We start from the raw sequence: 25,506 nt of genomic DNA, 5'->3' as shown, positions 1-25,506 counted from the left end.
TGGCGGAAGACGAGGACGCGCGTTACGTAAGCAGCGCGTGCCGGGGAGGCCTCGCGGATGGCACGCGTTGGACGCGACTTGCCGCGGTCCTGCCACCGACGTCTGCCTATTTGAACCCTCCGGACGCCTTTCTCCGCTCTTCGCCACGTTGGCTTCTCTCTCTACACATCGCTCTTCTCCTCGCACGCATTCACTCTCGCTCCGGACTCTCGCAGGCCTCACACGACCCCTAGACTCCGATCTCAACCGTTTATGCTCAACCACCATCACTTAGACCTCTCCCGACATTAGCAACATCGTGCATTTTATTGGTTTGAAGCGTGTCTGGTCTGTAACTTATCCACACTATTGCTGAGCCATGCCACTCGTGGTCCCGGTTCTCCGGCTGGCCTACGTCTTCCTGAACGTCTTTGAGACCTTCAAGACCCTCCGCCTACCACCCCCTTCTGCACGCAATGGCGGACAGCCTAGCACACGAGCCATGAGTGCGCGCAAGCGTGCGATGAAGGGCTGTATGACGGTGTGGATCATATGGGTGAGTTCATATCGTCCTTGACTTCGGACCGTGTTGCTGAGGTGCCGCAGGCGTGCTTCACTGTATATGAACGCTGGGTTGAAACGTTTGTCTGGCTGTTTGTGCCGTTCTACAGCGAGCTCAAGTCGTTATTCATCCTCTTCTTCCTCTTGACTCGTGCGAAGGTGAGTATCTCATACGCTGTTACGTAGAGCGTCGCTCTTATACTTTTGGTGGTTTCAGGGTGCAGAACCTGTGTTCTTGCATGTCATACGACCGCTCATCAAGCCCTACTCTGGTGTCCTCGATGCTCTCTTCGATGCCCTCGCATCCTTTGGTGATCTCTTCGTCCTCGTCGCATCGATCCCGGTAAATTACGTTCTTGGCTTCTATCGCCGATGGACTTCGGCTCTGGATCCTCCCCAGGCCGATCCCCAGACCTGGCACCGTGATGCTACCCCAGTCGGCAACCGTCCGGCCGTCCACCGCGCATTCGCATCGGAAAGCAATGGCGACGCACGCCCTCCTCCCGCTCGCGATGTGTCTACAGGTTCGGTCCCGCAGACGCGCTCGACTATCGTGCGGTCAGATGCCTCCACCCCCACACATCAGATATGGCACCCTCCTGCCTCTGCATATACCGATGAGGTCTCGTTGAACCCACATTCTGGTCTTCCCACTCCACCGATCGAACATCAGCAGCGTCTACAGGCAGCTGCAGCCTCTTCATCGAACGGTGCAGACGAATGGAGACAATACCCCCCTTTCCCCTCTGCGTACCCGCCGACGCCCCTCCCTGCATCGTCATGTCTGCCATCAGCGGAGCCTGCGATTGTGGCTCCCCGTCCCGTGCGCCCAGCAACGCAATTCTCTGGTATCGCTGAAGAGGAGGATGAAGATGGCCACAACCCCGAGACCCGGCAGGGTTTTCGCAGGTCGCTCCTGTTGCCGCGTGAGCCCCGGAACCCCGGCTCCGATGGCGACTTGAGCGACGAAAACCACATGAAAGGGGTTCAACAAACAAATACTCAGCATATATCCACTACACATTCACAGGCACACGATCACACTGGTAACGGCTCGGAGACAGAGATGAGTGTCGATGAGGACACCCGCTCGCACACACATGATGGCGGCGAGTCCGGTAGCGACATGGACGAAGACGAGGACGAGTACAATACCACCCTACGCACACCCTCTAGGCGTCGCACGGGCCGACGTCCCCAAGATGAGGACGAGGACGATGAGGAATACCTTGACGATCTCATGCTCACACCGCCTTCACGCATGAAGCCTACCTTCTCCATTGATAGCGTCGCGACCCGGTCCACAGGCCTCAGTACGACCGACAACGGCTCTTCACTTCGTACCCGGACCAACTCCTTCGCATCCACCGACCCATCCTCTATCCCCGACGCTCCTTCGCTCGCGGGCAAGAAGCGGAGACTACCCCGGCGGTACGAGGAGGACGACGTCAAGTTCTCCGTCGACGTCCCCTCGCGCAAGGCCGCTGCCACTGGCAAGCCTGTGTCAACTGCTGCCTCTCGCGCCTCGTCTCGTTCTCGCACCAATACCGTTGGTCGGCGCCGCGGGAAGGTGCTGCAGGAGGAGACAGAGAACGCTGCCGCGGAGGACGACGTTCCTAGCGACGCCTCGTCTTCCGGCGTAAAGCGCCAACGCGTCCCTGGTGGTCGGATCGCCCGACCCAAGCCTCAGCGTGGCGACAGCCAGGGTACGATTCGCGCGCCGACTACGAGGGTGAAGAGCTCGGCAACAACACGTCCCGCGGTTGCGCGTGCCCCATCCGCGCGTGTGGCTGCTGCTGCACGTAAGGAGCGTCCTCCTCTGCCCGCCAAGAAGTCAATCGCGTCCTTGGGAGGCAAACAGGCGGCAGGGGCCGCTGTGAAGGCAAAGTGAAAGACTGGCATTACATAGACGCTGCATCGATCTTTTACGCATATTCACGCATCTTCACGGACTCTTTCCCCTGCATAAGTACACGACAGACATCACCACTTGTAAATTATCGCAATACACCGTGCCTTTATCCTACGTGAACTGGGTCAAGTGGGTGGCGTGAAAAGCAAGGCTGCACCATAACACAGAGACACCGGTGACCAATCATGCAAACATAAAGACCACACAAATTCAAACTAGCCGGTGAAGTCGGCGCAGGCTAGACCTTGAAGGTCGGTCGGATGGCAGTCTGGCTCTATGGCAGTATATCTACACTACCTAATGGTGCAAAACCATGGATTTCTAGGCAAGTTGCGGCGGTGTGAGCCATTCACGATGTCGACGAGACCCTTGAACTGTCACACTGAGAGATAATAGCGAGACTTGTTCGATGGAGATTACGAAGGCTACTGATACAGAACTATGCGAGAAATTGTCCGATCGCCAGGATCCAATCTATGGTGATAGAATACGACTGTGTGTCCAACGCCCCGCGCTGCAGCTCTCCGTGGAACGAGGGTCGTGGTTCAGTCCCGAGCAGGAAGAGCGTGGGGGTGGTAGTCAGCCCTCTTGGTGGGGAGCGCAGGGATGATCGACGTCTCGTGGACGGTGTGTGGCACAAAGGGTCCGCCAACCGAGCCACTGTTGGGGAGGTAAGGTGTACGGACCGACTCGGAAGGCGCGGGCACAGTGGGCGCACTAGTAGAGGGTGCGCTGACGGAGGGGACGCTCGCTGGGACCGACGGCATGCTCATGGCGGGAGCCGAAGGAGTGCTGGCCGAGGACGTGGAAGGTGAACCGACCGGCGCGGCAAGTGAGCTGACCGCCGCAGAGGGTGCACTGACGGGTGCCGACGGGAGGTCAACGAAGACTTTGGGCGCCGTGGTCAAGCCAGAAGGGCTCGGAGCAGCGACCGAGGGCGCGCTCACTGAAGACGCGGACGGCACGCTAACAGGAGCGTAAGGTGCGCTGGGTGCGCTCACCGGTGCGGAGGGCACATTGACAGGCATGGAGGGCTCGACCGGTGCCGACGGTGCGCTGACCGGTGCGGAGGGCACATTGGGCGCAGAGGGGAGGTCGACGTAGACCTTCGGTGTCGTCGGTGCGGAAGGAGTGGCAAACGAGGGCATCGAAGGCGGGCTCACAGAGGGCGCCGATGATGCATTGACGGAGGGCGTGGCCGGCACGTTAACTGAGGTGGGAGGGGCGCTGACAGGAGCAGCAGGCACGCTGACCGGCATGGACGGTGTGTTGACTGACGCAGAAGGTACGCTGACCGGAACTGCAGGTACAGACACTGGGGGCTGGACGTCCTGAGGGATAGCAGCTGCAGGAAGTCATAGTCAGTACCGAGGAATCATAGTCACAGCGAGACTGTACTCACTGCCTTGCACGGTAGCCGCGAAGACGATCGCCGCGAGAGTGGCAAACTTGGCAGAGAGCATGATTGCAGTAAAGAGGTGGTGTGACTGGTAAGTGCACTCAGGGTGTGGGTGTGGGTGGACGATGAGAATGATGAGGATTTACGACGCAGACATGGGGTCCTTATATACATATTCTGGCCCCCTATTGAAGCCACTGGAAGTTGAGACTTAGCGATTTTCGTCGGGCTGGTACAGGAGTCGGTGCGGGCCAGCTATGCGGGTCCAAGGTGGACGTGCTTAGCTGCCATGGGTTTGGAATTGTCCTGGGCCACTTCAGAACGGTTCACCCGTTTCGAGGAGGCTTGTCTCTTCATGTTGTGATCTTGACCACAGAGCAGGTGCAGACTTGGCGGGAGGACGGCAGCAGGTGGCGTGACGTCGTGAATTAGACTGAGGTTCACTGGAGTCTGAGAACACCCGACTGGCCAAGCTGCAGCCTGCATCCGAGGAGCATCACAGTGGCAGGCCGAAACAGAATGCCAGCCCACTCATCGCAGAAAGTCTGCTGAACACGTACGGCGTTGATGGCTTATGGACGGAGACACCGGCAGCGATGGCAACCACACAGTGCTGCTGACGAACTCGTGCTGAACCTTGGAGATTACTGTGAGATACTTTACTGTGGGATACTTGATATGGATTAGATGTTGTCTTACCATTGCGTCGATCTGTCATGCCGAGTAAGACGTCAGACATCGGATGAGCCTTGGAATGTCCCGAGACCTGATCAAGAAGGGCCTCCGCGGCTGACAAATTGTACTATTTGCAAGATTGTTTTACTCGAAACCCGCAGGCTGAATCGCAATAGACAGTGTAGAGGAAGTTGCGGATGATGAGGATCGCGCGGCGGGCAAGCGGTTCATTACGATCTAGACTAGTATCCGGATTCAGCCAGTGGAGTCAGAACGTACTCTACACTCACCACCACTATGAAGATTTCCTTGGTCCGACTCTGGGTCTGATCACAATCAGCTAGTGTGCCTTCTTGAAAGAAACCCAACCCGCGTGGACTTCGATTCGACCAGATGACGTAGCAAGGAGGTCTCCGCTGCGTAGACCAGCAGGGTGCCATGTATGGCACATCTTCGGTGATGCCTGATGTGTATCGAGTACAAAATACTTGTTCATGAACAACAACAGATGCCGAAAGACAACGAGATGGCTGATGGTGGTTCTAGGATGAGGTCCACCCATTCGAGAACGCGACTGCAAACCATGAACAAAATGAATGTCCGAAGACGACTTCATCCATTTGCTACTGCAAGCTTCCAGCCAATTGACTGGTCCCAAAGCAGCGACAAAAAGAAGAAGGATGGATCCCCCGACCACACAAGCCAGTAGTGCAGTAGCAAGGTCATCGCGCCCTCGAGTTGCAAGCAGAGCTCGAGGGACAAGGGCGGCAAAAATTAGATAACCAATAATGGAGGCGGTGCCTCCATAATAGTGGTTAAACTATTAAGAACAGATACTACACTTGATCTAAGCCAAAAGGCCAGAGTGGTAAGGATTCACGATGTTCGAGCCTAGCTTATATACCGCAGGGAGGCCTGCGCACGGACCATGTTTGTTCGTGCTTGGCTTGACACGCTCACGTGAGCCGCTCAGATTTGTTCTGTATCCTTACGCATGCTATACCGAGTATTTGACTGTCAATGTAAGTAGCGGCACCTTAGTCTACCCAATCAGTTGTTCGGTCAATACGTTGCTGAAGGAGTGAAGAAATTGCTTGAACAATTGTCTCGTACATAGAATACTTGATACTTGAGTTCAACCTCCAGCTTTCTAAGTAAATATTATATGCTTATGTCGCGATACCATCACCTCGGCTTGAACTGAGACCAAATGTTGTTTAGAAAGCTCTCCGTGGTCGAATAGGAGGAGTACGGTATGGTGTCTGTATATGGAAGGCGGCGGCTTTGGATTCTAACACGAGCAAATAAACGGCCTCACGCCGCGCGCTTCAGGGCGTGCACTGTACCCAAGCACTTGTCTCGTCTCTCTACTCGCTTGTCGCCATGCCGGTCCCATGGGAGGCTCTCATTCCATTCGGTATGCTTGAGGTTTAAAAGCATATTTGGGTCACATGTGCCGACGCGTCGAACTGTACAGGTCTTGTCACCGTGATGTTTGGTGCCACGGGCACTCTCTTGAACACTTCTAAGCGGCTGCAGAACCAGGGCAAGGTACGTCTGGACACGTCGGTTATATTCATTGAGCTGCAGTTTGATATGCATGTACATTTACCTAGCCCGTCCGATACAACGTCGATGCTTGGGACGATATGATGATGGACCGGGACAAGCGGTTGACTGGACACAAACGAGGACAAGTTGTACGTCCCACATCCTCACTAGTCTGCGTTGCGGACACCAACATACCACCCTACCTCCTCTAACAGGCGGAACCGTATGCTCCCGACGAGTTCGAGACCAACAGTGTATGGTACACCGAGAGGGTATCATGATCCCTGAATGTAGTCGTCCGTTATTTCCCGAGTAATAGATCGTGCGCACGCTCTACCTCTATACAGGAACGAAGACTCTCAGCTATCCATCTCCGCCCTCAACCACTCCAACACCTCTGCTGCGCGCTCGTTCTCTTGAGCTAGCAACGCGATGCCCTCGTCAAGCACGCCGTACTTCTGCCTCTCCAGCTTGACGACGAGTAGTGCAAGAATTGACTTCGTTTCCTCGTCCACATCTCCTGCCAGTCCGAGCTCGCATTGGAGCAAAATACCATGTTTTGAGCGCAACTTAGCCGTCTGCAGAATGTCAGCCTGAGCTGAGGCTCTAGTCTTCGCATGCAAGGAAAACTCACGACGCTACCCCACGGGAAGGTTCGTTCAACATCGTAAGTAAATTCTGGTGTTTGGCCGAAGGTCCAGTCCCATGTCTGCAACAAGAGGCATTAGTTACGGTTGCAAAGAGCAGTCTCCGGACATACCTTCAGCTCGCTCATTCCACGATGGACATACTCCACTTCTCGCATGTCCTCTGAGTGCACTGAGTGTGCCTGAAGTAGCGTTCTTGAGCCAAATGAACGCGTCTGGGGGGTTATATGAATCCTCACCTGCTCATGCACCCCGTACTCGTGGCGGAACGCATCCACAACCGCTTCCACGAAGTCTTCATGGCTCACGCTATAATGGTGTTGTCGTAAGTTGCATACTGGTGACCGCACTGACGCGACGCCTCGCGTCTCCATCGTGTCCTGATTTACTACACTTTCAGTGAAGTTGCATGGACGTGTCGAGCGAGAATAGGCAGACGCACCTTGCCCGAGCGCAGCAGCTCTCCGAGTGTGTCCAATCTTGTCGAGATGAGCATGGTACCATGGTGGTACGCTCGGTCCTTGACGATCTTGTACGCAGAGCCTGACACGTAGAGGTCGCCGCGCGGTCAGCCAAGATACGAGGCAAGAATGTGCCAGAGCAGACGTATCTTGTCCTTCCCAACGCAGATGTCATTCCGGTCGTTCACGTTCGCATCTATGCCCAGCGACCGCACAGCTCTCAAGACGACCTGAGCAGTCGCATGCCGATCAAACGACCCTCGCGGGAGGTGTATCGAGAAGTTCGTATTGCCCAGATCCTACCCTCCCGCTCCCTCCTCAGCTCCGGTCCGTTCTCAGGGGAGAAGAGAAATGGACAGCGGGACGTACGTGGTAGACCGTGCCTCCCCCGCTATGCCTCCGGATGAACGGGATCCCAGTCCTCCGCGACGCGCGGATGTTGACCTCCTTCCACGGGTTCTGGTTCCGCCCGACGACGACACACGGCTCGTCGCGGTACAGCAGCAGTAGCGGCTTCTCCGGAGCCTTGTGCCGGAACAGCCTGTCTCCATTTCCTTCAGCACGTCCGCCCCCCACGCGCTCGCTCTCCACAAGAATGCGCACCAGTCCTCGAATGTAAGGTTGAAGTATGGGTCCGTGCAATTTGAGATGTATATCGAGTGTTCAGGCGTAGGTCCTGCCCGGGACGTGAGGCTCCGGTGTAGTCTGGGTGTGCGCGCGGTGCTGGCGTGCCCGGCGCGAGTCAGCAGTCGCAGCATGCCTGGAGCGTGTAATTTATCCTAGGCGTCGCGGAGTAGGTTGAGGCGCTCCTGCTAGGAGCAGTCGAGACAAGTGGTGATCAGCAGTCGAAGACCGAGATGTGCGTGCTAGAGCCGGGCGAGCGCGCTTCCATATGTCCGACGCGCCTCAACGCGGCACGCGTACAGACGCGTCCCTTGACCGTAATCTCTAGGTACTGTTCACCTCGCCCGCCTCGGTCTCACACGGCAGAACACAAGACATACCTGACTCGCGAGACGTGTGTGATATTGCGATGAGGAGAGCACGGTTGTACAAGAGCAACCCGGGGATGACAACATAATGGTGGAAGCCCGAGCAACAATCTAGATACAAGTGGGGCGAAGCATGATGCAGAGGGAGGGGCGAGAAACATGGTTGAAGGGGCTACAAAGTACAGTATGAAGTAAGAGATATGACTGATGGTGCAAGCGTGCAGAGAATATTAACATGCGACGGGATGTGTGCTGTAATGATAAACGAACGGAGAACATCCTCGTGGATTATGCGTACAAAGACAGACTTGCGTCATGATGTTGCTGTGATGGTGCATACGAGAAGGGACGGGAATGCCAAGTGGCAGATGCGATGTGCGTTATGGGGGAAGTGCATGAAGGAACAAGGTATAAGGATAGTGCTTTAAGTGGCAGGCGAATCGAGGGGGGTCAGCGCGTTAGACCGCTGGAACAGCAGCATGTTCCTGAACGACTTCCTTGTTGAAAGGCTGCGGGACGGGGCAAGCGGCGGTGGCAGGAGCTCTTCTCTGGGGACCTCGTGGACATCTCGTAAACTGAAGCCGGCGCGACCCCGAGAACGAGACGACGGGACGAAGAGCGACCGGTGTCTCTTCGGGCTAGCAGGATTGGGGCCGGTCCTTCGAGATGTGTGCGAACGCGATACATCCAGGAAGTCAGAGGAACGCACGGCAACACCGTCCGTTGAATTCCTCGTGGGTAAAGGCCGTCGGCGCTCGGCTGACTGCTCGTCAATGCTTGCGCTCGAGGAGGAAGGCGATGAGGTCGAGGTCCTGCGCCGCAGAGATGTGCGCCGCAGCCACTGCACAATGCCACTAGAGTAGTCAGGGGATGGATTGTCCACACTTGCGCCTAAAGGTGGTGTAGGTGATGCGCGGTCCGGCTCGGACGAGGAAGACGTCGTGGGAGAGTCCGAGCGCGGAGGCTGGAAGAAGTACCGCACATTGTCGACCATAGACCGAGCGCGTTTCGGCGGCGCGCCATTTCCGTGCATCGTTGCGACGTCAGACTGGCGGAGTGTGCCATTCGGTGAGAGCCCAAGAATTGGAATGGGCAGTGGTGAGTTGTCGACCGGGCTAGGCAGTATAGAGGAGACCGAAGAGCAGTGCGACACGTCCGGAGGCGAGTCAAGGGATAATGTCTCGGGGCTGAGCACTTGAGGCCGGCTGCTCTGTCGGTCCCGCTCGGCGTTCATCTGAGCGATCGCGCTCGAGATAGCAGGCGCGATGGACGCGGGCTGCTTCTTCTGTCGCCGGACGGCCAACGACTTGCCGCGCATTGTCAGCACGGACCCGGAGATGGTCGTGATACTGCCATCCTCCGTAGGGGTCGTCTTGTCCACTGCCGAGGGTGGGTGTGTCATCGGAGGTGCAGGCATATCGAGGTCCACGGACCGGTTCCGCCTTGAGACCATGTCGTACTTCCTCTTGGCGGCCGTGAGCCCCATGGCACTGGCGATGCTGAGCCCCGAGTTTGAGCGGGACATGCCACTGCCTTGCCTCCTGCCAACGGCAGATCCTGGGGTCCGCACCAGGAACAGCTCCTCGCCGCGCATCTGGGCCTGAGCGCGGGCGGCGAGGCAGGACTCGGAGAAAACGTCGTGTAGCCCCTGGTCGATCGGCGCCCGAGACTGCATGGACACACGTTGTATGCGCGCCGGGTCAATGGACATGGGCGAAAAGAAAGCTTTGACGGAGGCTGTGGACGAGCGACGACTGAGCGCTGCCGAGATGGTGTTTGGCTGCGAATGTGGGTCATTCTTCAACGCGATCCCATCGAGCCTGGAGAGCGTCTTCGAGTACTTGAGCTTGGATGGCGCGCTGGCCGGCGCATCACCATTCGACTCGCTCTGCTTCTCAAGCTCGGAGAGAGAGTGGATGGTCGGCAAGCCGCTGGGATACTCCTGTGGCTCCTCAACCATTGGGGCCGGGGGCGGCGTCTTGTCATCCGATTGCAAGCTCGACAAGGGTTCGTTCCTCCACGAGGCCTCCACAGAGAGAGCATCGTGGATTGCGTTCAGCCAGATCGACTTCTCTTGTGAGCACGAGGCTGCAAGCTCGAGATGATGCCCGTATCCGCTAATGCGGAACGAGTATGGGAACGAGGCTAGTGGTGAAGCGTGGTGAGCATCGGTGGGTGCATCGCGGGACTAAGGTTACGTACCGTCATCCTCTTCGGCATCAACCACCTCAACAGCGCTAAGGGAGAACCAGTGCCGCGGCTCATACACACGTCCGCCTTTGGATACCTTGGCCAAGATGCAGTAGCCACCAACATAGAGGAACGCGCCCAGATACTTGGCGCGATGCGAAGGATGCTGAATGACATCTAAAGCACCTGCAAGCATGCAAGGACCCAGAGAGGAGATAAAGTCCGCAGTCAAGGTTGAGGGGCGGAAAGTAGGGGAGGTAGGAGGAATGGACGCGGGGGATATGGTACCAGGAGAGGTAGGCGCCGTCGAAACGGCGGAGCAAGAGGACACTGAGTTTGAATGACTATGAGACGAAGTCGTTCCTTCCGACGAGGAGGATGCAGCCGATGCCGTCGGCGGGAAAGCGGGTGGCGATAGGGGAACGGAAGATGTCGAGAACGATAACCTTGATGCTATGAGGGCCGATCGTAGGTTGTGCGCCTCCTTCTCGCTGGCCTGGTTGACTCGATCCACGACTCCCCGCATGGCCTCCCCAGCTCCCCTAACGGCCTCATCGGTGGAGTGTTCGCTCGAAGCATCGACGGCAATTTGGCCTTCAGAAGGGCGCTTCCGACGCTTGTTCTGGAGTTGGTCGAGTAGCAGAGGATATTTGCATATCCTCTGGACGGGCTTGATCAGGTAGTCCATAAACTTCAGTTTCGGGGCACTTCTGCGCACTCCCTTCGAGACCGTTGGCAGCGCAGTGGTGATGGGAGTGATAGCGGACGTCGGGAATGGAAGCTCTGTGCGCGCAGAAGGAGCTGCGGTTGTAGAGGCAGATATGGCAAAGGAAAGGGCAGGCGTGGAATAGCGACGTTTGCGATATCGCTCTGCATCTGGCGCATCTTCAGCTTCGGATACGGGAGAAGTGGGCGAGGACACCTCGGGGTCAATGTCGTCATCGCAAATGAGGGAACTATCCAGGACGAGGGATGCACAACGTTGTTCGTAGGCGTCCCAAGCTGTAGGCCAACGTTCCTGAACACGTCGAACCAGGTCAACAGCGGCGGTATGTCCAGGACAAAACGCCTCGTAAATACTGAAGGACCCGGCCTAGATGAATAGTCGCGCGTATGAGATCATCACACGCGGAGCGTGCATGCATGCGCACTCACCTCGTTCACAAACTTCGCTGCCACGACCTCCAGTGCATGCTCAACTCTCTCCGTCACAAACACTTCACCGCTTCTGTACTCCGGCAATTCCTGTCCACTCTGGGGGAAGGCGCCCTGAACGCCCGAGACATCCACCGCTTTGCGCAACTCCCCCACAAACCGCTCATGGAACTTGAGCAGCTCCTGGGCGTTGCGGCATACGGCACGCACCTCCCTCTCAATGAGCATAGGTCCATGTGAGCGAGATTTGCTAGATTTCGGCGTAGGAATGCGGTCCGAATCTTCTCTGTCACGTTGGCGCTCTCTCGAAGTGCTAGATGCGCCGGATGGTTGCCGTTCGCGGTCCTGTGGACTGCCGTCGTCCGGGAGGGTACTCGAGAGAGACTCTGAGACGCTCGGCGAGGGCGTGGGAAGGGGTGAGGGTTGAATGTAGGACGATCGTGAACTAGGGAAGAACGAGGGTATCGAGAGCGCAGAGAAGCTTGGCAGCGTCCGCGTTGGGGGAGGCAATACCCCTATACAAAGAGGTGGTGCGATGGGAGGCGTAGGTAGCGGCGGCACTACTGTCATTGGGGGCGTTGTAGGTGGAGTTGAAAGAAGGAGAAGCTGGTCAAGATAGACCTATCAACAGATGGATGAGCTATGTCCGTCAGACACGGTGATAGTGGAGAGAAGACGCACTGTAACCAGCGCGCGCAGGTCTAGAAGGTAGCCTACCTCCGTCGTGAGCAGCTCCCTGAGAGCATGGTACTGACGGAGTCGTTCTGCCTTCTCTTTCTCCTGTTCACGGACGCGTGTCTGTCCCATGTCGGGGTCGGGATCCCTCTGCCCCCGCGCCGGAGTACTGTCCTCCTTATACACGCGCTGGTCTGGATCTTCATCGTCAGACAGGTCACCTTCGTCCGCCTCCAGGTTGAACAGCTTCTTTCCCACTGAGCGCAACGTGCCCGTTTCATCTGCGTCTGATCCTAGTGACGCGCCGCGAGCACGGGTTGTGGGCGTGCGGCGCGATAGACTCGGAAGAAGCGTGGCCCCTAGGTCAGTGTCAATCAGCGCGCTCGCGCATCGGACAGAGTCCGGAGAGAGGTTAGTGAGCGCTCCGTCGGTACGCTCGTCCGGTCGTGGCGGAAGAGGCTTTGACAAGTCCGACGGGAGGGACATGCGGCGGGCCGGGACGAGGTCGGACTGCGCTGGACTGTTTGGAGCGGTCGAGGATGATGCGGGGGAAGACGAGTGGGACAAAGAGGAAGGAACGAAGTGAGAGACTGACGCGGGTCGAGAGCCTGCGCGAGTCGCGTTTGGGTTACGGCTCCTGCTCCTGCTGCGGCGCCGTATTGCGCGCGCCGGTGAGGGGGGCGTGGATGGCGCAAGGCGTGGGGAAGAGGGGTGCTTGGGCGGCGGTGTGGGCGGACTGGTGGTCCATGTGGGATTGGGAGGAGAGGGGTGATGTGTGATGTAGTCGCCCTGCTGGTGGGCATGTCCTGGGAGTACCTGGCGAGCGGCACACTCGAACACAGCAGCGGGAGATGCATGGGCGACCTCGGGGGTGAGTAGAGGAGAAGCCATAATAGGCGTAAGGGGCACGAACGGGAGGTAGCCCGCGGAGGGCCTCCTGGAGTTGCCTCTCGAGACCAACGGGTTGGATGAGGGCTGGGGGGTATGTGCGACGAGGTCGGCGACGGAGAGGTGGTCGGGGACGTCGGGGACGTTGTTGGATGCACGGCGGTCGAGGAGGGAGGGCCGCTGGGGAAGCACGTTTATGGCGGCGGACATGATGGGCCGCTGGAGTGAACGCGTTCGAGATAAGACTGAAGAATACGCGACGCGTCCGGGGCTGACCGAGAGCCGAGGGCGGCAGAGGAGCGCGTTGCGCGCGGTCGAGGAGAGGAGGGGAAGAGCGCAAGAGGAGGATGGGGAAGGGGAGCAGGCTGGGAATGGAGCCAGCGGAGGAGAGAATGCAGTCGGCACCAGGGAACAGGCTGTCTGAGCAGCTCTGAGCTCTCTCTCGGGTCGCCGGTTCGTATACACGCGCCTCGCCTTTGTGACTGTTATCTCGCGCCTATATCCTCCGACCAGCCCCCGCCCAGTGTCTCTGGTGGCTGGTGTCCGGTGTCGGTGCGCGCCGTGTCTGAGCCTGTGCTCGTCGACAGCAACGACGACGACGACGACGACGACGACAGCAACGGCGACGGCGAAGACGCGTGCAAGGTCAGGCACAACGCGGCAGGCGGCAGCCAGCCTCCCAATTAAATTTCCATATTCCGGGTGACGCCATCGTTGACACTCATTCCTCCTCGAATCCTCCCGCGGTCGCGCGGGCACACGGCCCGGGATGTGGCTCTCCCAAAACGGCAATCGACTTGCCATACGCGTCCACCCACGGCCACAGCAGCTGTGCGTCTTCCCCGCCACATACGTCGTGCCCAGCGGCGTCCTCAGCCAGAGCGCCGGGCGCGAAGCTACCCCACTGCGGCGGCGTCCGACCTCGACTGCCCTCGACCATGCCCGCAGCGCACCGCGGGTATCGATCATACTGCATTATTAGCACCACCCCACATCTTGCCTTGACTTCTGCGATCGCCTCAACTCTCTCCAGAGAACATGCCTGAACGCTTGAGAACACCACTCCAACGCCTGGATTGCTTGCACAATGTCCCATATAGCCGATGTCCAAGAACACCACCATCATCCAGAACGATCACATCACACACTGCCAGCCACTCACCTACGCATGATGCACACTCAGTACAGCTCCCGGGAATCGTCCCCTCGTGGCTCGAACAGGATGTTCAACCGCTCCGCTTCTCTTTTCCGCCACTCTTCCTTTTCCAAGAATGCAGACAGCTTCCGGATATTCTCTCCCTGGAACACACGATATATCCCCTGTTTGCCCTCCTTGTACCCCTTTGTCGTCGTAACACACTCCTTCAGCATCTGGCCGCTCATCAAGCAAAAGCACAGAACCCACCTCAGGAGGCTCTTGTGAGAACCGACGGATGCCCATTCTACGCATCGCCGGCACTCCAGACAGTCCGACGTTCATCAGCTTCGTCAACCTCCGGAGCATCGTTCGTATGCCAACCAAGGTCAGCCGCGGGCAGTAGCTCAGGTGCAGTTGCTCCAGCTCGAACGCATGCTCTGCCAGGAAGAATGTAGCTTGCTCTGTAAGTTTTGGCAACCCTGCTGCTGCCAGCCGTGTCAGGTTTGGCTGCGATGCGAATTCCAAGATCGCCAGGTCTGTTAGCCCTGGAATGACTACAGGTTCGCGGACAAAAGGCGCCGTCAGTGCCATTGTCCAACTGAAGCGAATTGGGGGTGATGCACGAAGCTTGACCAAGCCGGACGTAGCTACTCCGATGTATGCTGCGTTATCATCGGCTTCCTCGTGTCCGCCTTGTGCTGACGCGTATAGCAATTTGCGTCATCACAGGAAGAACACGAGTCTGCAAGGCGTGCGTTACTTCGACCCGGACCTGCACATGTGGACGGTCCACCGCTTCATAACCACGAGGCAGCAAGCACCAGGGTCACGTAGACCGTCCGTCGCTTCGACGTCTCTATGTGCGCCGCCCGGAACAGCACGCCATCGGTCGATCGCTTAGACTGACTCAACGCATGAAGCAGCCGCCTTCCAAGCACCACCCCGAGCGCGAGCGAACAGGTGTGCACGACTTACAGCTAATATCGACGGAGCGCAGTCTCCCGCACGCCGACGCGACCGCGAAGACGCCCTCGTCCGTAACGCGCTCCAGCCCGCCTACGTCAATGATACGCAAGTGCCTTCCGAGCGTACATATAGCATGCAGCGCACGGTCGGTCAGCTCGATGCATCCCGCCAGATTGAGGTTGTGTATCCGTGGTGCATGGGCCACCACGCCCAGGATCGCCGCATCCGTAAGCCGGAGGCAGTGGCTGAGGTCGAGGACACGGAGGTTGTTGAGTTTGTGCGTCGCGGGCAGAATGAGGGGCGGAAGGCTCTCCATCCATGTCCGCCTCTTGTCGGCGTCCTCGGCCTCAAGCTGCGTGCGTTCCGGCACCCAAGGGAAGCCCGAGTCGGTGATATGCATGCAGCCAGAAAGGATCCAACGCTTCAGTCCTCTAGCGAAGGTCCATATATCCCGCGCTGAGAGGGCCGTCACAAGTGGTAGGTTCTCCATTTCGAGCTCCTCGAGGTGCGGAAGCCCGCGGACGAGAGCCGCGAGTCCATGGTCCGTGATGCTGGGTATACGGCTGATAAAGAGGGAGCAGAGGGAGGTAGAGTGCGCCGCGACGGCTTGCAGACCGAGGTCCGTGACCTGGGTACATCCGGAGATGTCGAGGTAGGTGAGGCCCGACGCGTGCTCCGCGAGGAGGATCAGCGTCCGAGAGGAGAGGTCGGGGATGCCACTGAGGTACGCGGCCGCGATGTGCGGACAGTATGGAAGCACGGCAGCGAGCTCGTCGTCCGTGTATGCGGGCGGGACCGTCGGATCGGGGTCAGGGTGGAAGACGAGGTGCTCGGCGTAGTAGCAGGACTCCTCGTCCGAGGGCAGCTCGTCGATGTACGCGTGCTCCATGCTGGTGCATTGCGGGTCGTCGTGCGTGCGCGGCGGGTTATAACGCACTCGCAAAGCGTCCGCTGGGGTGTGGCCGGTGGGAGAGAAGCTGGCTGCAGAGCCAAAGCGTCCATTCTGGTCGCTGCGAACCCGCTTTCAGATCACTTCGGTGCGCCCCCAACGCGCGCACAACTCCGACAACTACGGAAAACAGCGAAAACAAGCTCGGGCCGAGGTTCCCCCGCGTTGACGCCAATGAGCCACTCCGTGTGGCCGCCGCGAGTAGCGACATCAAACGGCATCCTCGACGTGCAATCTCGACGTATCTGAGTCGAGACTCGATGCATACCCCCTACGATTACCACAAACAACGCTAGCAGCAGCTGACGACGATGAGCAACCTCTCCTCATCCTCCTCCATCACCCCCACACCTTCCACCTTCCACAACACGCCCACCGCGACACACCCGAACTCGGTGTACGTCCATAGCGGCTCTGGGGCACCCTCGAACGCAGGCCTGCCACCCCCATCTCCGACTCGGAGTCGCATTCCAGTGACACCGGCCGTACTGAGGTCTATCTTTGCCTCGTCGCGCACCGCGCTGGAGGAGCGGTCGTTGTCGCGCGTAGCATTCTTCCGGTACGTCCCAGTTCCTACTGCAGGCGGATCACAGAGTTCAAGACTGATATGTGTGACCTTTTCGACACGAAGATTTACTGGGTTCCTGCTGAGCTGTCTGGCCATCAGTTTTGCCGCCGCACGTGGACGTGCACTCAAAAGCGGAGCGGCATTGCTGGGGGTGGGAGTTGTGTAGCACTTGCCTCGAGGTGGCCAGTACGTACGAGCTTCCCACATTGCCCAATACGATTGACGGGTCTGCAAAGCGAAAGTTCATAATATGCGAGCGATTGCGCTGCATGGCGAGACTTGCTACCAAAATGTCTACCGTGTCGCGGTTGCTAGTTCTCCACGAGGTTGCTAGAGTACAATTATATGCTCACATTTTCCTAGGTACGACCCTGCCGACTTCACTCTGCGCCTGTTTAAACAGAGCACGTCGCTCTTCCTGGTCAAGCTCGAGCGCCGAAGTCATATGAACTGGCCTTCACATTAATCTCATTTGCATGCGCCTGAGAGATGTGGCCCGCAGGCACGCTATGTGAATGAGGCCTTCATCATCACCTGTCTATAAGGATGGGGACCTTGCGCGTTTCTCGCGCACGACTCCCTCTCACTCGACGATGGCTGCTGCCGAGAAGGGGATGCCTCTACACGTCCAAGATTCTTGGGATAGTACAGCCGCAAGACCCCCGCTGAGGTGGCGCACTGTCAAACCCCAACACTCTGCCCTCCTTGCTTTGCTCGCGGCCTTCGCTTTGTATGGACTCTCTTCCTCGTTTCTCTCTGATCCGCGGAACGTCCCCGACTCCGACCGAGTAGTCCCGCTCGGGGCCTCAGACATCCTGGAACAATGTGCAAGCCGCCGCAACACCCCTGGACCTTCCTCGGACCTCTTCCTCCGGGATAGGTCGGACAGGTTCGAACCAGGCACTCGCCCTACGCTGATCAAGAACGTCACGCTCTGGACGGGTGCGAGAAATGGCACGGAAATTGTCTACGGAGACATCTACCTTGACAAGGGCCTCGTCCAAGGAATCGGGTACATTCCCGAGGCGTTATACACGAGCAGGGACACCGATGTCGTTGATGCCCATGGAGCATGGGTGACCCCAGGGCTCAGTACGTCTCAGTACTTCCAAAGCAGCGCATACATGCACTAATGCTGTGACAAACAGTCGACCTCCACTCTCACGCAGGACTCGTCAGTGCTCCAATCACCGCGGGAGCTCTGGAGCTCGATTCTCCCAACGGACCCATCCTGCCATGGCTAAGAAGCATCGACGGCCTCAACACGCACGACGCCGCCTTCGCGTACGCGGTTGCAGGCGGCGTGACCACGGTGCAGGTGCTACCCGACAACGGGCACAACGCAATAGGTATGGAGGCTTCCACCCTGTGCCCCACCCAATCGGCACGCTGACAGTCGCAGGCGGACAAGCCTTCATGATCAAGCTGCGCAAGACCTCGCAGCGCACACCCACCTCGATGGTCATCGAGCTCCCATACCAGCTCAACGGGACCCGCCCAGACCCGTATGCGCCTCGGTGGCGACACCTCGTGTGCGTCTTCCCCGCATCCTCCCCTCCGAGCTAGCCTTGACTTACATCATGTTTATGTATGTGTGGATGCGCATAGCATGGCGTGCGGCGAGAGCACTCGGGCGTATGGCAACCGCATGGACAACATGTGGGCGCTGCGGGCTGCGTTCGCTATGGCGCGCGGGTTCCGCGATGCGCAGGACGCGTTTTGTGCGCGCGCCGAGGCTGGTTTGTGGGATGAGATTGCGACTCAGAGCTACCCGGAGGAGTACCGATGGGAAGTGCTTGTGGACGTCCTCCGCGGGAAGGCCAAGGTGTGCAACACTATCTATGAGTGCAGTTGGACGACTGAAGACGTGTGGCAGGTCTCTGTGCAGTGCGAGGAGGCGGTAGACTTGGACGCCATGGCTAGGGTAGGCAGTTTGTGGAATTGTTGCTCTAAGGTCCGAAGGTTGAGACCTGTACGACCAGTTGTCGCAAGAGTTCAAGATTCCGATTTCTTCATTCCACGGGGCTAGTGAAGGGTATCTCGTCCCAGGAGTGTTGAGAAGCACGTAAGTCGTTGATAGCTCGGATATCTAACCACAACCATCTTAATCCACGCCACAGCTTTGCAGGTGTCCCAACGATTGTCTTGTCCACAGACAGTTCTCGCCAGAAGCGCGAGACGTTCCGTGCGTCCGAGTTCGCACCAAAAGTACTCGCAGAGAACGGCTTCCCCATAGCGATGAAGGTGAGCACAGACATGCTGTCCGACGATGACGCAATTCACAGGCGAGCTAGTCGGATCACAACCTGCATAACAGTCGATACCTCCTCTACGAGGCCCAGCAAGCACATTTCTATGGTAGGTGCCTAGCACTAGCTGTCTGAAAACTGAACGAGATGTTCATCACTCGCACAGGCCTCCCACCAAACATCGCTCTTGCTTCAGTGACCTCAGCCCCTGCCACTTCCTCCGGCCTTCTGCATCGTATTGGCATCCTGCGTGAGGGAGCGGATGCCGACCTAGTTCTCTGGGATTCTCATCCGCTTCAGCTTGGCGCAACTCCTCGCAAAGTATGGATTGACGGTATCCTTCAAGTCGACGCCGAGCGCAGCCGCATTCCCATCCCGAAGGGAAAGAACGCAACCGCTCGGCGGGAGCCTCCTAAGGTCCCGGATTTCGAAGCAGAAAAGGACAAGGCAGTTCGTTACGAAGGGCTCGTCTCGCTCAGGCCGAACATGACTGTCGGCGGCCGCGTCGCGTTCAGAAACGTCGGGGAGCTCTACACGCGCGATGATCGCGATTATGCGAACTTTGGGCTTGACGTGCGTGAAGGGAACATGAACGTCGTCGTCGACCGGGGACGGGTGTCATGCGTGGGCGAGGCTTGCGAGGGCGAGAACGCAGACGTGGTCATCGATCTACGCGGGGGTGCAATCGTACCTGGCATGATGAGCTTCGGACCGTCGCTGGGTATCGAGGAAATCGAGAACGAGCCGTCCACGGGAGATGGCGCCAGGGTCGATGCTCTCAGGGTGAATGTGCCTAAGGTTATGGGAGACATCGGTGGGCTGGTCAGAGTTAGTGACGCGCTGCAGTTCGGGACGCGGAATGCATTGTGAGCCATCCTCATTTCTCTGTGAGTCTCTAGCTTGTGTGGCTGATTGCTTCCATCATCCAGGGTGGCTCATCGTGCAGGCGTGACTTATGCCACAACGTCGTTCCTTAAATCGGCGGCCTTTTCTCGAGGTAGCTTCATTGGCGGTCTTTCTGCGACCTTCCGGACAGGGGCGAACCACGGTATGGAACGCGCAGCGATCATCAAGTCCGTCACCGCGCTGCATGTCGCCATTGGCAGAGCGGCTCCTATCTCTCCATCATACCCCGGCACTAGCGTGAGCACGGAGATTGCGACACTCCGTCGCTTGCTACTCAAAGGCGAGGACGAGAATACCGAGACTGGCCAGTGGTTCAAGAAAGCGGCTAATGTGAGTGGAACCCCTGACTGTCCTCATCCATGGACAGCTGACTGACCGCGTTCGTAGGGAGCCATCCCGCTAGTGATAGATGTGTCGAGTGCGGACGTCATGGCGACACTTATCCGGCTGAAGAATGAAGTTGAGGAGCGACGAGGTTCCTACATGCGGATGGTGTTCTCGCGTGCGACGGAGGCACACTTGCTAGCGGACGAGATCGGTATGCTGTCTCCGCATTTGGGGATATCGTCATTCTATTCACTCATGCGAGCACACAGCACGCGCCAGGGTAGGAGTGATATTGAGCCCATCCAGGCAGTTCCCTTGGACCTGGGACGAGCGTCGACTGTACGCAGCTTTTGTTGTTGAGAAACTGCGGCTAAATCTTGTCTTAATTGCCACAGGCTCCCAGGTCCGCCTCTCAGCAATCACACGGCATTGGCCACATTGCTCAAGCATGGCGTCACCGTCGGTCTGGGTGCATGGGACGCCAGTCATGTCCAAGGCACACGGTTCGACTTGGGATGGGTGAGTGATAGGAATGTCGACCGATGCTTGAGGACAATCACTCACAATATTCGCAGGCTGTCTGGGACTCCAACGGCCTGATCACGAAAAAGCAGGCGTACGAACTGATGACCACTAACCTGGAGAAGATACTCGACATCGAGGGTCGGGTTGGCGACATGGGTGAGCTCGTGGCTTACGAAGGCGGTAGTGCTCTGGACTTTACCAGCAAGCCTGTTGCGATCATATTGCCAGCACGGGGTTTGGTTGAGATGATGTGATACATTGCGAGGGGACGTGCGGCTGCATCGTTCTGGGGTATACGATCTTATCCTACTCTTACATTTATTTATCGAGATCCCTCCGCGGGAGGCTATAGCCTAGGTTTCTTCGATCGAGCTTCTGCCATCTCCTCGAGCATCTTCCTCTTGTCCTTCCTGGGGGTTTGCGAGTACGATGGTCGTCTCAGGGTGGACGGACCCGGTTCTTCAGGGGGCGGCGGGGTGCCAGGGTGCTCCCCGTTAGTTGATGGAACAGGACCAGCTGTGTTAGCATTGTCCGGACCTGAAGAACTATAGTAGAAGATTAATTGTCAATAATGAACCGAATGAAGGGAGTCATCCTTACCGTCGAGGGTCCTCGGGCTCGGGGGATGAAACAGCAACTCTCCGCCGTAGGCGTGAAGGACTCTGCGGCTCTTTCTCTTGGTCCTCAGGCTCCGGAGATGTATCCAGGGGATTGGGCGGCTCATGTTCAGAGACTGTAGTACTGGACCAATTGGTGAGCATATATGCGAAGGTTAGACTGTAATAGATGTCCTTGGAGCTTACCTTGCGTTCGTCCCGGCGTCATCAATGAACTCCTCTTCCTCTTCCTCCTCACTGGTGTCTTCCTCTCGACGCATGTCGATCTTCGCCCACTTCCGCGCGACGTCCAAAAGTGCATCCCATTGTTGTATCGAAGTAAGCTCGACTGTCTCCATATCATCTCTCGGGCAGGGAGTGCGGCATGTAGGGCACGAAATGGATTCGACTTCGTCGTAATAGCTGTCAGCGTCCGGCTTGATCTTCCGCAGACATGCATGGCAGAACATATGCTGGCAAGGCAGGCTGATGACTCGTGCGGTCAGCTGGTATGCCTACAGACTAATGCCCAGCAACACAAACCTGCTACACTTCTTGAGCTCGAGCGGCTCCATGCATATAGGACACTCTTCCTCCTCGCCAAGGGAATTTGCTTCCATCAAGTCGTAGAACTCACGTAAAAGCTATAGCATAAGGTAAGACTGGGAGAGGTGGAAGCCAAGATGACCGTTCGTTACCTTGCGCATCTTATACGCAGAGTCACCCACTTCGAACTCTGCATCATCCACTAGCTCCTCCGCATCCTTCTTCACCTCTCTCATGCTGAGCTGCAAGACCCATCTCAACATCATGATATTCGAAGGAGAGTGACTCATATCCCACCTCATGGATGCGTTTCCTGTACTTCTCCTTGGACTGCACTCCTCTGACATCAGCGGACCACCGTGCCCTCTGACATATCTCGTCTGCGCACCTTCTCCAATCTTCGGACTTGGTTCTTGAGTGCTTGCACTTCCTTTTGCAAGTCCAAGACTGACGCCGCTGCCCTTTTCCCCCTCTTCGGCTTGACGGGCAGCTCATCCGATTGCTGAATCCTCTCTAGCTTGCTTTCCAACGCCTTCACGTTCTTGCGCAAAGTCTCATTCTCTCGCTCCAGGTGTTTTGCCCCTCCCAGAGCCCGTCTAAGTAGTGTCTGCAGGAAGTACGAATTTATCACAGCACACTCTTCGCATGTGCCAACACCGACCTGAAGTGTACTACCGTCCTCTTCAGCCGATTTCGAAATCTCTTGCGGCCCTACAACTATAGTGTGTCTGCTTGAAGAGGCTGAAGGGGTCGATCGTGTTACTGGGGGCATGAGGGTAGCAAGTTCACGTAATGAAAAAAAGATACGTCAACGGATGAGGCTGTCCCGGGCAGGAGTCGAGCCTGCGTCTTCACGGTACTGTGTGAACCACAACGTGATGATCTAACCACTAATCGACAGGGACCGAAAGCATTATTGCAGCACATATATATGACGCTTTGAGACCCAGGGATTGCTTTGATACTAAATAGTTACAACGCCGAACTTGCGCGCAGAGGCTCTGGGTCAGTCGGCATGAGCACTCTTTCCTCGGTCAACATTACAATCCTTGGCAGTGCATCGGCGCAGCCATCATCGACACGAAATCACTCCTCTCTCGCTCTGCGCCTCGATGGAGATGTCTGGCTGTTCGATTGCGGCGAAGCGACACAGCACCAGATACAGAGGAGTTCCGTGAAGATGGGCAAGGTTCAGAAGATCTTCATAACGCACACGCACGGTCAGTGGCCCTTCCGTGTTCAGACAAGGCAGACCGCATGCCTGTCTGATTGTTACTAGGTGACCACATCTTTGGTGTACTCCCGGTGCTCGCGATGCGCCTGAACGGTGCAGGGGGGACTGTCGATGTCGAAGATCCTCGCGCCGTAACCGCTCCTCCCAAGGACGTACCAGTGCGTGCACATGCGTTCATCAACACCCATTCTACCGGACTCAACCATATTGCCCAACAGCCATTGGAAATCTATGGCCCTCTCGGCACACGTGCGTACGTCCGCAACGGGCTCACCTACACGCACACCTTGCTTGGGATGCCCTACGTCGTGCACGAGCTCCGATTCCCCTCCGACCCGCCCGACGGAGACTACACAGCACTCCCTCCACATCCCATGGAGCGGCCGGGGCGTAACGTCGCGCAAGTGGACGGCGTGTGGCCGGAGATCTTCAAAGGAGCACTCGCAACCGTATCCGCCGCGCCGATCTTACATTCCATCCCATGCGTCGGGTACGTCGTGAACGAGCTGCCCGTGCCTGGGAAGGTGGACCCGCAGAAGTACATCCCCGAGCTGAAGCGGACGAAGACACCCATGTCCGTCATGCGCCAGCTACAGCATGGCGAGTCCATCACGCTATCGGATGGCACCGTGCTTCATGGACCACAGCGGAAGCCGGGCAGGAAAATTGTCATCCTGGGCGATACGTACGACCCATCGCCCATTGCTGGACTGGCGGAGGACGCGTGTCTCCTCATGCACGAAGCGACGAACGCACATCTCCCTGGAATAGATCCAGCCACGAAGGATGCAGACACCTACGAGACTGTGGAAGAAAGGGCCAAGTCGAGGGGACATTCTACGCCACAAATGGCCGGGGCCTTTGCGAAGAAGATACGTGCGAGGAAGCTTGTCCTAAACCACTTCTCCGCGAGGTACGCCGGTGATGATGATATGAATGAGGAGACGGCGCGCGTGATGAGCCGGATACGAGAGCTTGCGGAGAGCACGTATGGAGGTGAGGTTGTCTGTGCCCGAGATCTGATGAGCTTCGAGTTGGGGCCAAGGAAGGAGTGATCTGCAGAGCAATAGCGATACAGAAAAGCGTGCATGTATATACAATAGTCAATGCAAAGGACAGTGGTGTTGCCTTGGTCAGTCGTCTGGTGGCTCGGAAAGCTCGCTGCTCTGGTCGCTAGCTTCACCCTCTTCAAGCTCCTCCTCCCTCGCCTTCTTCCTAGCTTTCGGACTATTCGCCTCCTCGTCAATCTCGCCCATCTCAATATCATCCTCCTCTGGTGCTTTGGGTGTAAGGATGCTGGGAGTACCTCGAGCCCTTGTCAACATCGGCGTGTTCGTCCGCGACTTCGGAACGAACGTGCGTGCAGATGCATTAAGGATAGCCTTTGCCAACGGCACATCGTCCTCAGATTCATGCTCGTCCTCCGCAGGCTTCGAGCTGCCGGATGGATGCCGGGACGTGGGTTCCTCCCTGAGTTCGCCCGACTCCTCCCGTGTCCGCACGCTTGCTGTGCCATCCATATCCACGTCTTCATCCCCCGGCTGCGCTTCCGGTGCCGGTGTCGACTCTTCTGCGGCATCCTCCTTGCCCATGAGCCTCAGCAGGCCGATGTCCCGGATGACGGTATCCAGGGCCGCTTTCTGCGCGTGGAGCGTACGGTTCTGGTTCTCATGCTCGGCCCGGATTGCAGCCATGTCGTTCTCGAGCGACTGTATGGACCTATATACGCAACGCAGGCGATAAGCGTACGGTAACGACGTGTTTGCCTGAACAAGACTGACTGCTCGAGCTCATCTCTGCTGGGCAACGTATTGACCTTCTCGGCGATCACGTCGTACTCGATCTTCTGCTTGCGCTCTAATTGCGCTTGCTCGAGCGTCGACTTGAGCTCCTCAATCTGGTCCTTCAGCCGGCTGTGTTCGTTCGCTGGTCACACGATCGCCTAAGAACGACGGACTTGAGGGCATGAGAGAACGCACCTATTCGCTCGCGCTCGCGCTGATATTCCTCCACCTGCCTCGCCTCCGCCTCGCACACCATCAAGCTCTTCTTGAGCGACAGTTGGAACGAGGCCAGTTCGAGGAGGAAGGCTTCGCGCGCATCGTCGACGGACGAGGATGTCAAGGGGGATATGGGGACGGCCGGAGTGTATGCAACGGAGGCATAGGAGTGAAACTTCTTTGTCACGCGACGGAGAGCCTTCTCGTCGTTCGTTATACGCGTGTGTATGATAGCATCTGGTGGGAGCGTGTTGGGGAATATTGGCGGGAGGATAAGCCGCGCAGCGTACCTTCTTGCTGTACGGAAAGCGGCGGAGCAACGTACTCCGTGGCCATGGTATGACGCGAGAACGTGTCGCCACCGAGTGCAATGCGTGGCACTGACAGGAGGACGAGGATGCGCGGTGGACAAGAACA

General features: G+C 57.6%; 11 protein-coding genes and 1 non-coding gene across 12 annotated transcripts; 5 read left to right on the top strand and 7 right to left on the bottom strand.

The window, feature by feature from the left end:
• Positions 1 to 90: 90 nt before the first annotated feature.
• L226DRAFT_556685 (uncharacterized protein) lies at positions 91 to 2,579 on the top strand. Its single transcript, XM_067683142.1, has 3 exons — positions 91 to 535; positions 586 to 699; positions 758 to 2,579. Exons 1-3 carry the CDS (start codon positions 359 to 361, stop codon positions 2,429 to 2,431), a joined length of 1,965 nt encoding a protein of 654 aa, XP_067541371.1. The 5' UTR covers positions 91 to 358; the 3' UTR covers positions 2,432 to 2,579.
• Positions 2,580 to 2,997: 418 nt separating this feature from the next.
• On the bottom strand, positions 2,998 to 3,915 carry L226DRAFT_565636 (uncharacterized protein; the record flags this gene model as incomplete). The annotated part of the gene is made up of 2 exons (XM_067683821.1): positions 2,998 to 3,797; positions 3,855 to 3,915. The coding sequence occupies 2 exons, from the start codon at positions 3,913 to 3,915 to the stop codon at positions 2,998 to 3,000; spliced, it is 861 nt and encodes a 286-aa protein (XP_067541370.1).
• A 1,951-nt stretch (positions 3,916 to 5,866) lies between these two features.
• L226DRAFT_529257 (small secreted protein) lies at positions 5,867 to 6,606 on the top strand. The gene is made up of 4 exons (XM_067679562.1): positions 5,867 to 5,943; positions 6,004 to 6,077; positions 6,143 to 6,226; positions 6,293 to 6,606. The coding sequence occupies exons 1-4, from the start codon at positions 5,910 to 5,912 to the stop codon at positions 6,356 to 6,358; spliced, it is 258 nt and encodes an 85-aa protein (XP_067541369.1). The 5' UTR covers positions 5,867 to 5,909; the 3' UTR covers positions 6,359 to 6,606.
• L226DRAFT_120783 (Lipoyltransferase and lipoate-protein ligase) lies at positions 6,229 to 8,300 on the bottom strand. The gene is made up of 10 exons (XM_067672196.1): positions 8,190 to 8,300; positions 7,789 to 8,133; positions 7,555 to 7,726; positions 7,335 to 7,484; positions 7,167 to 7,274; positions 6,964 to 7,104; positions 6,838 to 6,906; positions 6,712 to 6,786; positions 6,415 to 6,655; positions 6,229 to 6,361 (listed from the first exon to the last, which is right to left on the bottom strand). The coding sequence occupies exons 2-9, from the start codon at positions 7,941 to 7,943 to the stop codon at positions 6,437 to 6,439; spliced, it is 1,089 nt and encodes a 362-aa protein (XP_067541368.1). The 5' UTR covers positions 7,944 to 8,133; positions 8,190 to 8,300; the 3' UTR covers positions 6,229 to 6,361; positions 6,415 to 6,436.
• A 301-nt stretch (positions 8,301 to 8,601) lies between these two features.
• On the bottom strand, positions 8,602 to 13,295 carry L226DRAFT_565633 (uncharacterized protein; the record flags this gene model as incomplete). Its single annotated transcript, XM_067683820.1, has 4 exons — positions 8,602 to 10,322; positions 10,380 to 11,460; positions 11,523 to 12,143; positions 12,204 to 13,295. 4 exons carry the CDS (start codon positions 13,293 to 13,295, stop codon positions 8,602 to 8,604), a joined length of 4,515 nt encoding a protein of 1,504 aa, XP_067541367.1.
• Positions 13,296 to 14,250: 955 nt separating this feature from the next.
• Positions 14,251 to 16,425, bottom strand: L226DRAFT_585473 (RNI-like protein). The gene is made up of 3 exons (XM_067685574.1): positions 15,199 to 16,425; positions 14,491 to 14,777; positions 14,251 to 14,426 (listed from the first exon to the last, which is right to left on the bottom strand). Exons 1-3 carry the CDS (start codon positions 16,076 to 16,078, stop codon positions 14,265 to 14,267), a joined length of 1,329 nt encoding a protein of 442 aa, XP_067541366.1. The 5' UTR covers positions 16,079 to 16,425; the 3' UTR covers positions 14,251 to 14,264.
• A 24-nt stretch (positions 16,426 to 16,449) lies between these two features.
• On the top strand, positions 16,450 to 17,172 carry L226DRAFT_565631 (uncharacterized protein; the record flags this gene model as incomplete). Its single annotated transcript, XM_067683819.1, has 2 exons — positions 16,450 to 16,697; positions 17,070 to 17,172. The coding sequence occupies 2 exons, from the start codon at positions 16,450 to 16,452 to the stop codon at positions 17,170 to 17,172; spliced, it is 351 nt and encodes a 116-aa protein (XP_067541365.1).
• Positions 17,173 to 17,320: 148 nt separating this feature from the next.
• Positions 17,321 to 20,967, top strand: L226DRAFT_453533 (composite domain of metallo-dependent hydrolase; the record flags this gene model as incomplete). The annotated part of the gene is made up of 14 exons (XM_067675135.1): positions 17,321 to 17,798; positions 17,855 to 18,055; positions 18,109 to 18,238; positions 18,315 to 18,531; positions 18,583 to 18,630; positions 18,689 to 18,771; positions 18,827 to 18,950; positions 19,001 to 19,064; positions 19,122 to 19,821; positions 19,885 to 20,191; positions 20,249 to 20,399; positions 20,458 to 20,527; positions 20,584 to 20,707; positions 20,764 to 20,967. The coding sequence occupies 14 exons, from the start codon at positions 17,321 to 17,323 to the stop codon at positions 20,965 to 20,967; spliced, it is 2,901 nt and encodes a 966-aa protein (XP_067541364.1).
• A 46-nt stretch (positions 20,968 to 21,013) lies between these two features.
• L226DRAFT_120560 (uncharacterized protein) lies at positions 21,014 to 22,682 on the bottom strand. Its single transcript, XM_067672195.1, has 8 exons — positions 22,517 to 22,682; positions 22,244 to 22,462; positions 22,153 to 22,185; positions 22,008 to 22,097; positions 21,853 to 21,953; positions 21,517 to 21,795; positions 21,314 to 21,454; positions 21,014 to 21,258 (listed from the first exon to the last, which is right to left on the bottom strand). The coding sequence occupies exons 1-8, from the start codon at positions 22,625 to 22,627 to the stop codon at positions 21,060 to 21,062; spliced, it is 1,173 nt and encodes a 390-aa protein (XP_067541363.1). The 5' UTR covers positions 22,628 to 22,682; the 3' UTR covers positions 21,014 to 21,059.
• Positions 22,678 to 22,760, bottom strand: L226DRAFT_t19. The gene has a single exon. It is a non-coding gene; the product is annotated as a tRNA-His (tRNA).
• Positions 22,761 to 22,870: 110 nt separating this feature from the next.
• L226DRAFT_549583 (Metallo-hydrolase/oxidoreductase) lies at positions 22,871 to 24,222 on the top strand (the record flags this gene model as incomplete). The annotated part of the gene is made up of 3 exons (XM_067682690.1): positions 22,871 to 23,075; positions 23,135 to 23,247; positions 23,308 to 24,222. 3 exons carry the CDS (start codon positions 22,871 to 22,873, stop codon positions 24,142 to 24,144), a joined length of 1,155 nt encoding a protein of 384 aa, XP_067541362.1. The 3' UTR covers positions 24,145 to 24,222.
• Positions 24,126 to 25,500, bottom strand: L226DRAFT_549582 (uncharacterized protein). Its single transcript, XM_067682689.1, has 4 exons — positions 25,380 to 25,500; positions 25,069 to 25,326; positions 24,871 to 25,015; positions 24,126 to 24,808 (listed from the first exon to the last, which is right to left on the bottom strand). Exons 1-4 carry the CDS (start codon positions 25,423 to 25,425, stop codon positions 24,223 to 24,225), a joined length of 1,035 nt encoding a protein of 344 aa, XP_067541361.1. The 5' UTR covers positions 25,426 to 25,500; the 3' UTR covers positions 24,126 to 24,222.
• Between the last annotated feature and the right edge of the window lie 6 nt (positions 25,501 to 25,506).

The sequence above is a fragment of the Lentinus tigrinus genome (assembly GCF_003813185.1).
Source record: "Lentinus tigrinus ALCF2SS1-7 unplaced genomic scaffold L226scaffold_2, whole genome shotgun sequence".
In the NCBI taxonomy this organism is placed as follows: domain Eukaryota; kingdom Fungi; phylum Basidiomycota; class Agaricomycetes; order Polyporales; family Polyporaceae; genus Lentinus; species Lentinus tigrinus.
The sequence above is the reverse complement of the archived record's forward strand: the minus strand, read 5'-3'. Positions and strand labels throughout refer to the sequence as shown.

Bases quoted from the DNA above. Each gene is read 5' to 3' on its own strand.
- L226DRAFT_549582 (XM_067682689.1), bottom strand. From the start codon at position 25,425: ATGGCCACGGAGTACGTTGCTCCGCCGCTTTCCGTACAGCAAGAAG. The intron at 25,327-25,379 runs GTACGCTGCGCG...CGCTCCCACCAG, and splicing joins GCTTTCCGTACAGCAAGAAG to ATGCTATCATACACACGCGT. The intron at 24,809-24,870 runs GTCAGTCTTGTT...TTGCGTATATAG, and splicing joins AGCAGAGATGAGCTCGAGCA to GTCCATACAGTCGCTCGAGA.
- L226DRAFT_556685 (XM_067683142.1), top strand. From the start codon at position 359: ATGCCACTCGTGGTCCCGGTTCTCCGGCTGGCCTACGTCTTCCTGAAC. The intron at 536-585 runs GTGAGTTCATAT...GAGGTGCCGCAG, and splicing joins TGACGGTGTGGATCATATGG to GCGTGCTTCACTGTATATGA. The intron at 700-757 runs GTGAGTATCTCA...TGGTGGTTTCAG, and splicing joins TCCTCTTGACTCGTGCGAAG to GGTGCAGAACCTGTGTTCTT.
- L226DRAFT_585473 (XM_067685574.1), bottom strand. From the start codon at position 16,078: ATGGAGCACGCGTACATCGACGAGCTGCCCTCGGACGAGGAGTCCTGC. The intron at 14,778-15,198 runs GTAAGTCGTGCA...GCGAACCTGTAG, and splicing joins GCGCTCCGTCGATATTAGCT to TCATTCCAGGGCTAACAGAC. The intron at 14,427-14,490 runs GTGGGTTCTGTG...ACGACGACAAAG, and splicing joins TCTCACAAGAGCCTCCTGAG to GGGTACAAGGAGGGCAAACA.
- L226DRAFT_120783 (XM_067672196.1), bottom strand. From the start codon at position 7,943: ATGCTGCGACTGCTGACTCGCGCCGGGCACGCCAGCACCGCGCGCACA. The intron at 7,485-7,554 runs GTACGTCCCGCT...GCGGGAGGGTAG, and splicing joins GGGGAGGCACGGTCTACCAC to GATCTGGGCAATACGAACTT. The intron at 7,275-7,334 runs ATACGTCTGCTC...GGCGACCTCTAC, and splicing joins TCTGCGTTGGGAAGGACAAG to GTGTCAGGCTCTGCGTACAA.
- L226DRAFT_529257 (XM_067679562.1), top strand. From the start codon at position 5,910: ATGCCGGTCCCATGGGAGGCTCTCATTCCATTCG. The intron at 5,944-6,003 runs GTATGCTTGAGG...CGAACTGTACAG, and splicing joins GGAGGCTCTCATTCCATTCG to GTCTTGTCACCGTGATGTTT. The intron at 6,078-6,142 runs GTACGTCTGGAC...ACATTTACCTAG, and splicing joins GGCTGCAGAACCAGGGCAAG to CCCGTCCGATACAACGTCGA.
- L226DRAFT_120560 (XM_067672195.1), bottom strand. From the start codon at position 22,627: ATGCCCCCAGTAACACGATCGACCCCTTCAGCCTCTTCAAGCAGACAC. The intron at 21,954-22,007 runs GTAACGAACGGT...CTTATGCTATAG, and splicing joins CTGCGTATAAGATGCGCAAG to CTTTTACGTGAGTTCTACGA. The intron at 21,796-21,852 runs GTTTGTGTTGCT...ACGAGTCATCAG, and splicing joins GAGCTCAAGAAGTGTAGCAG to CCTGCCTTGCCAGCATATGT.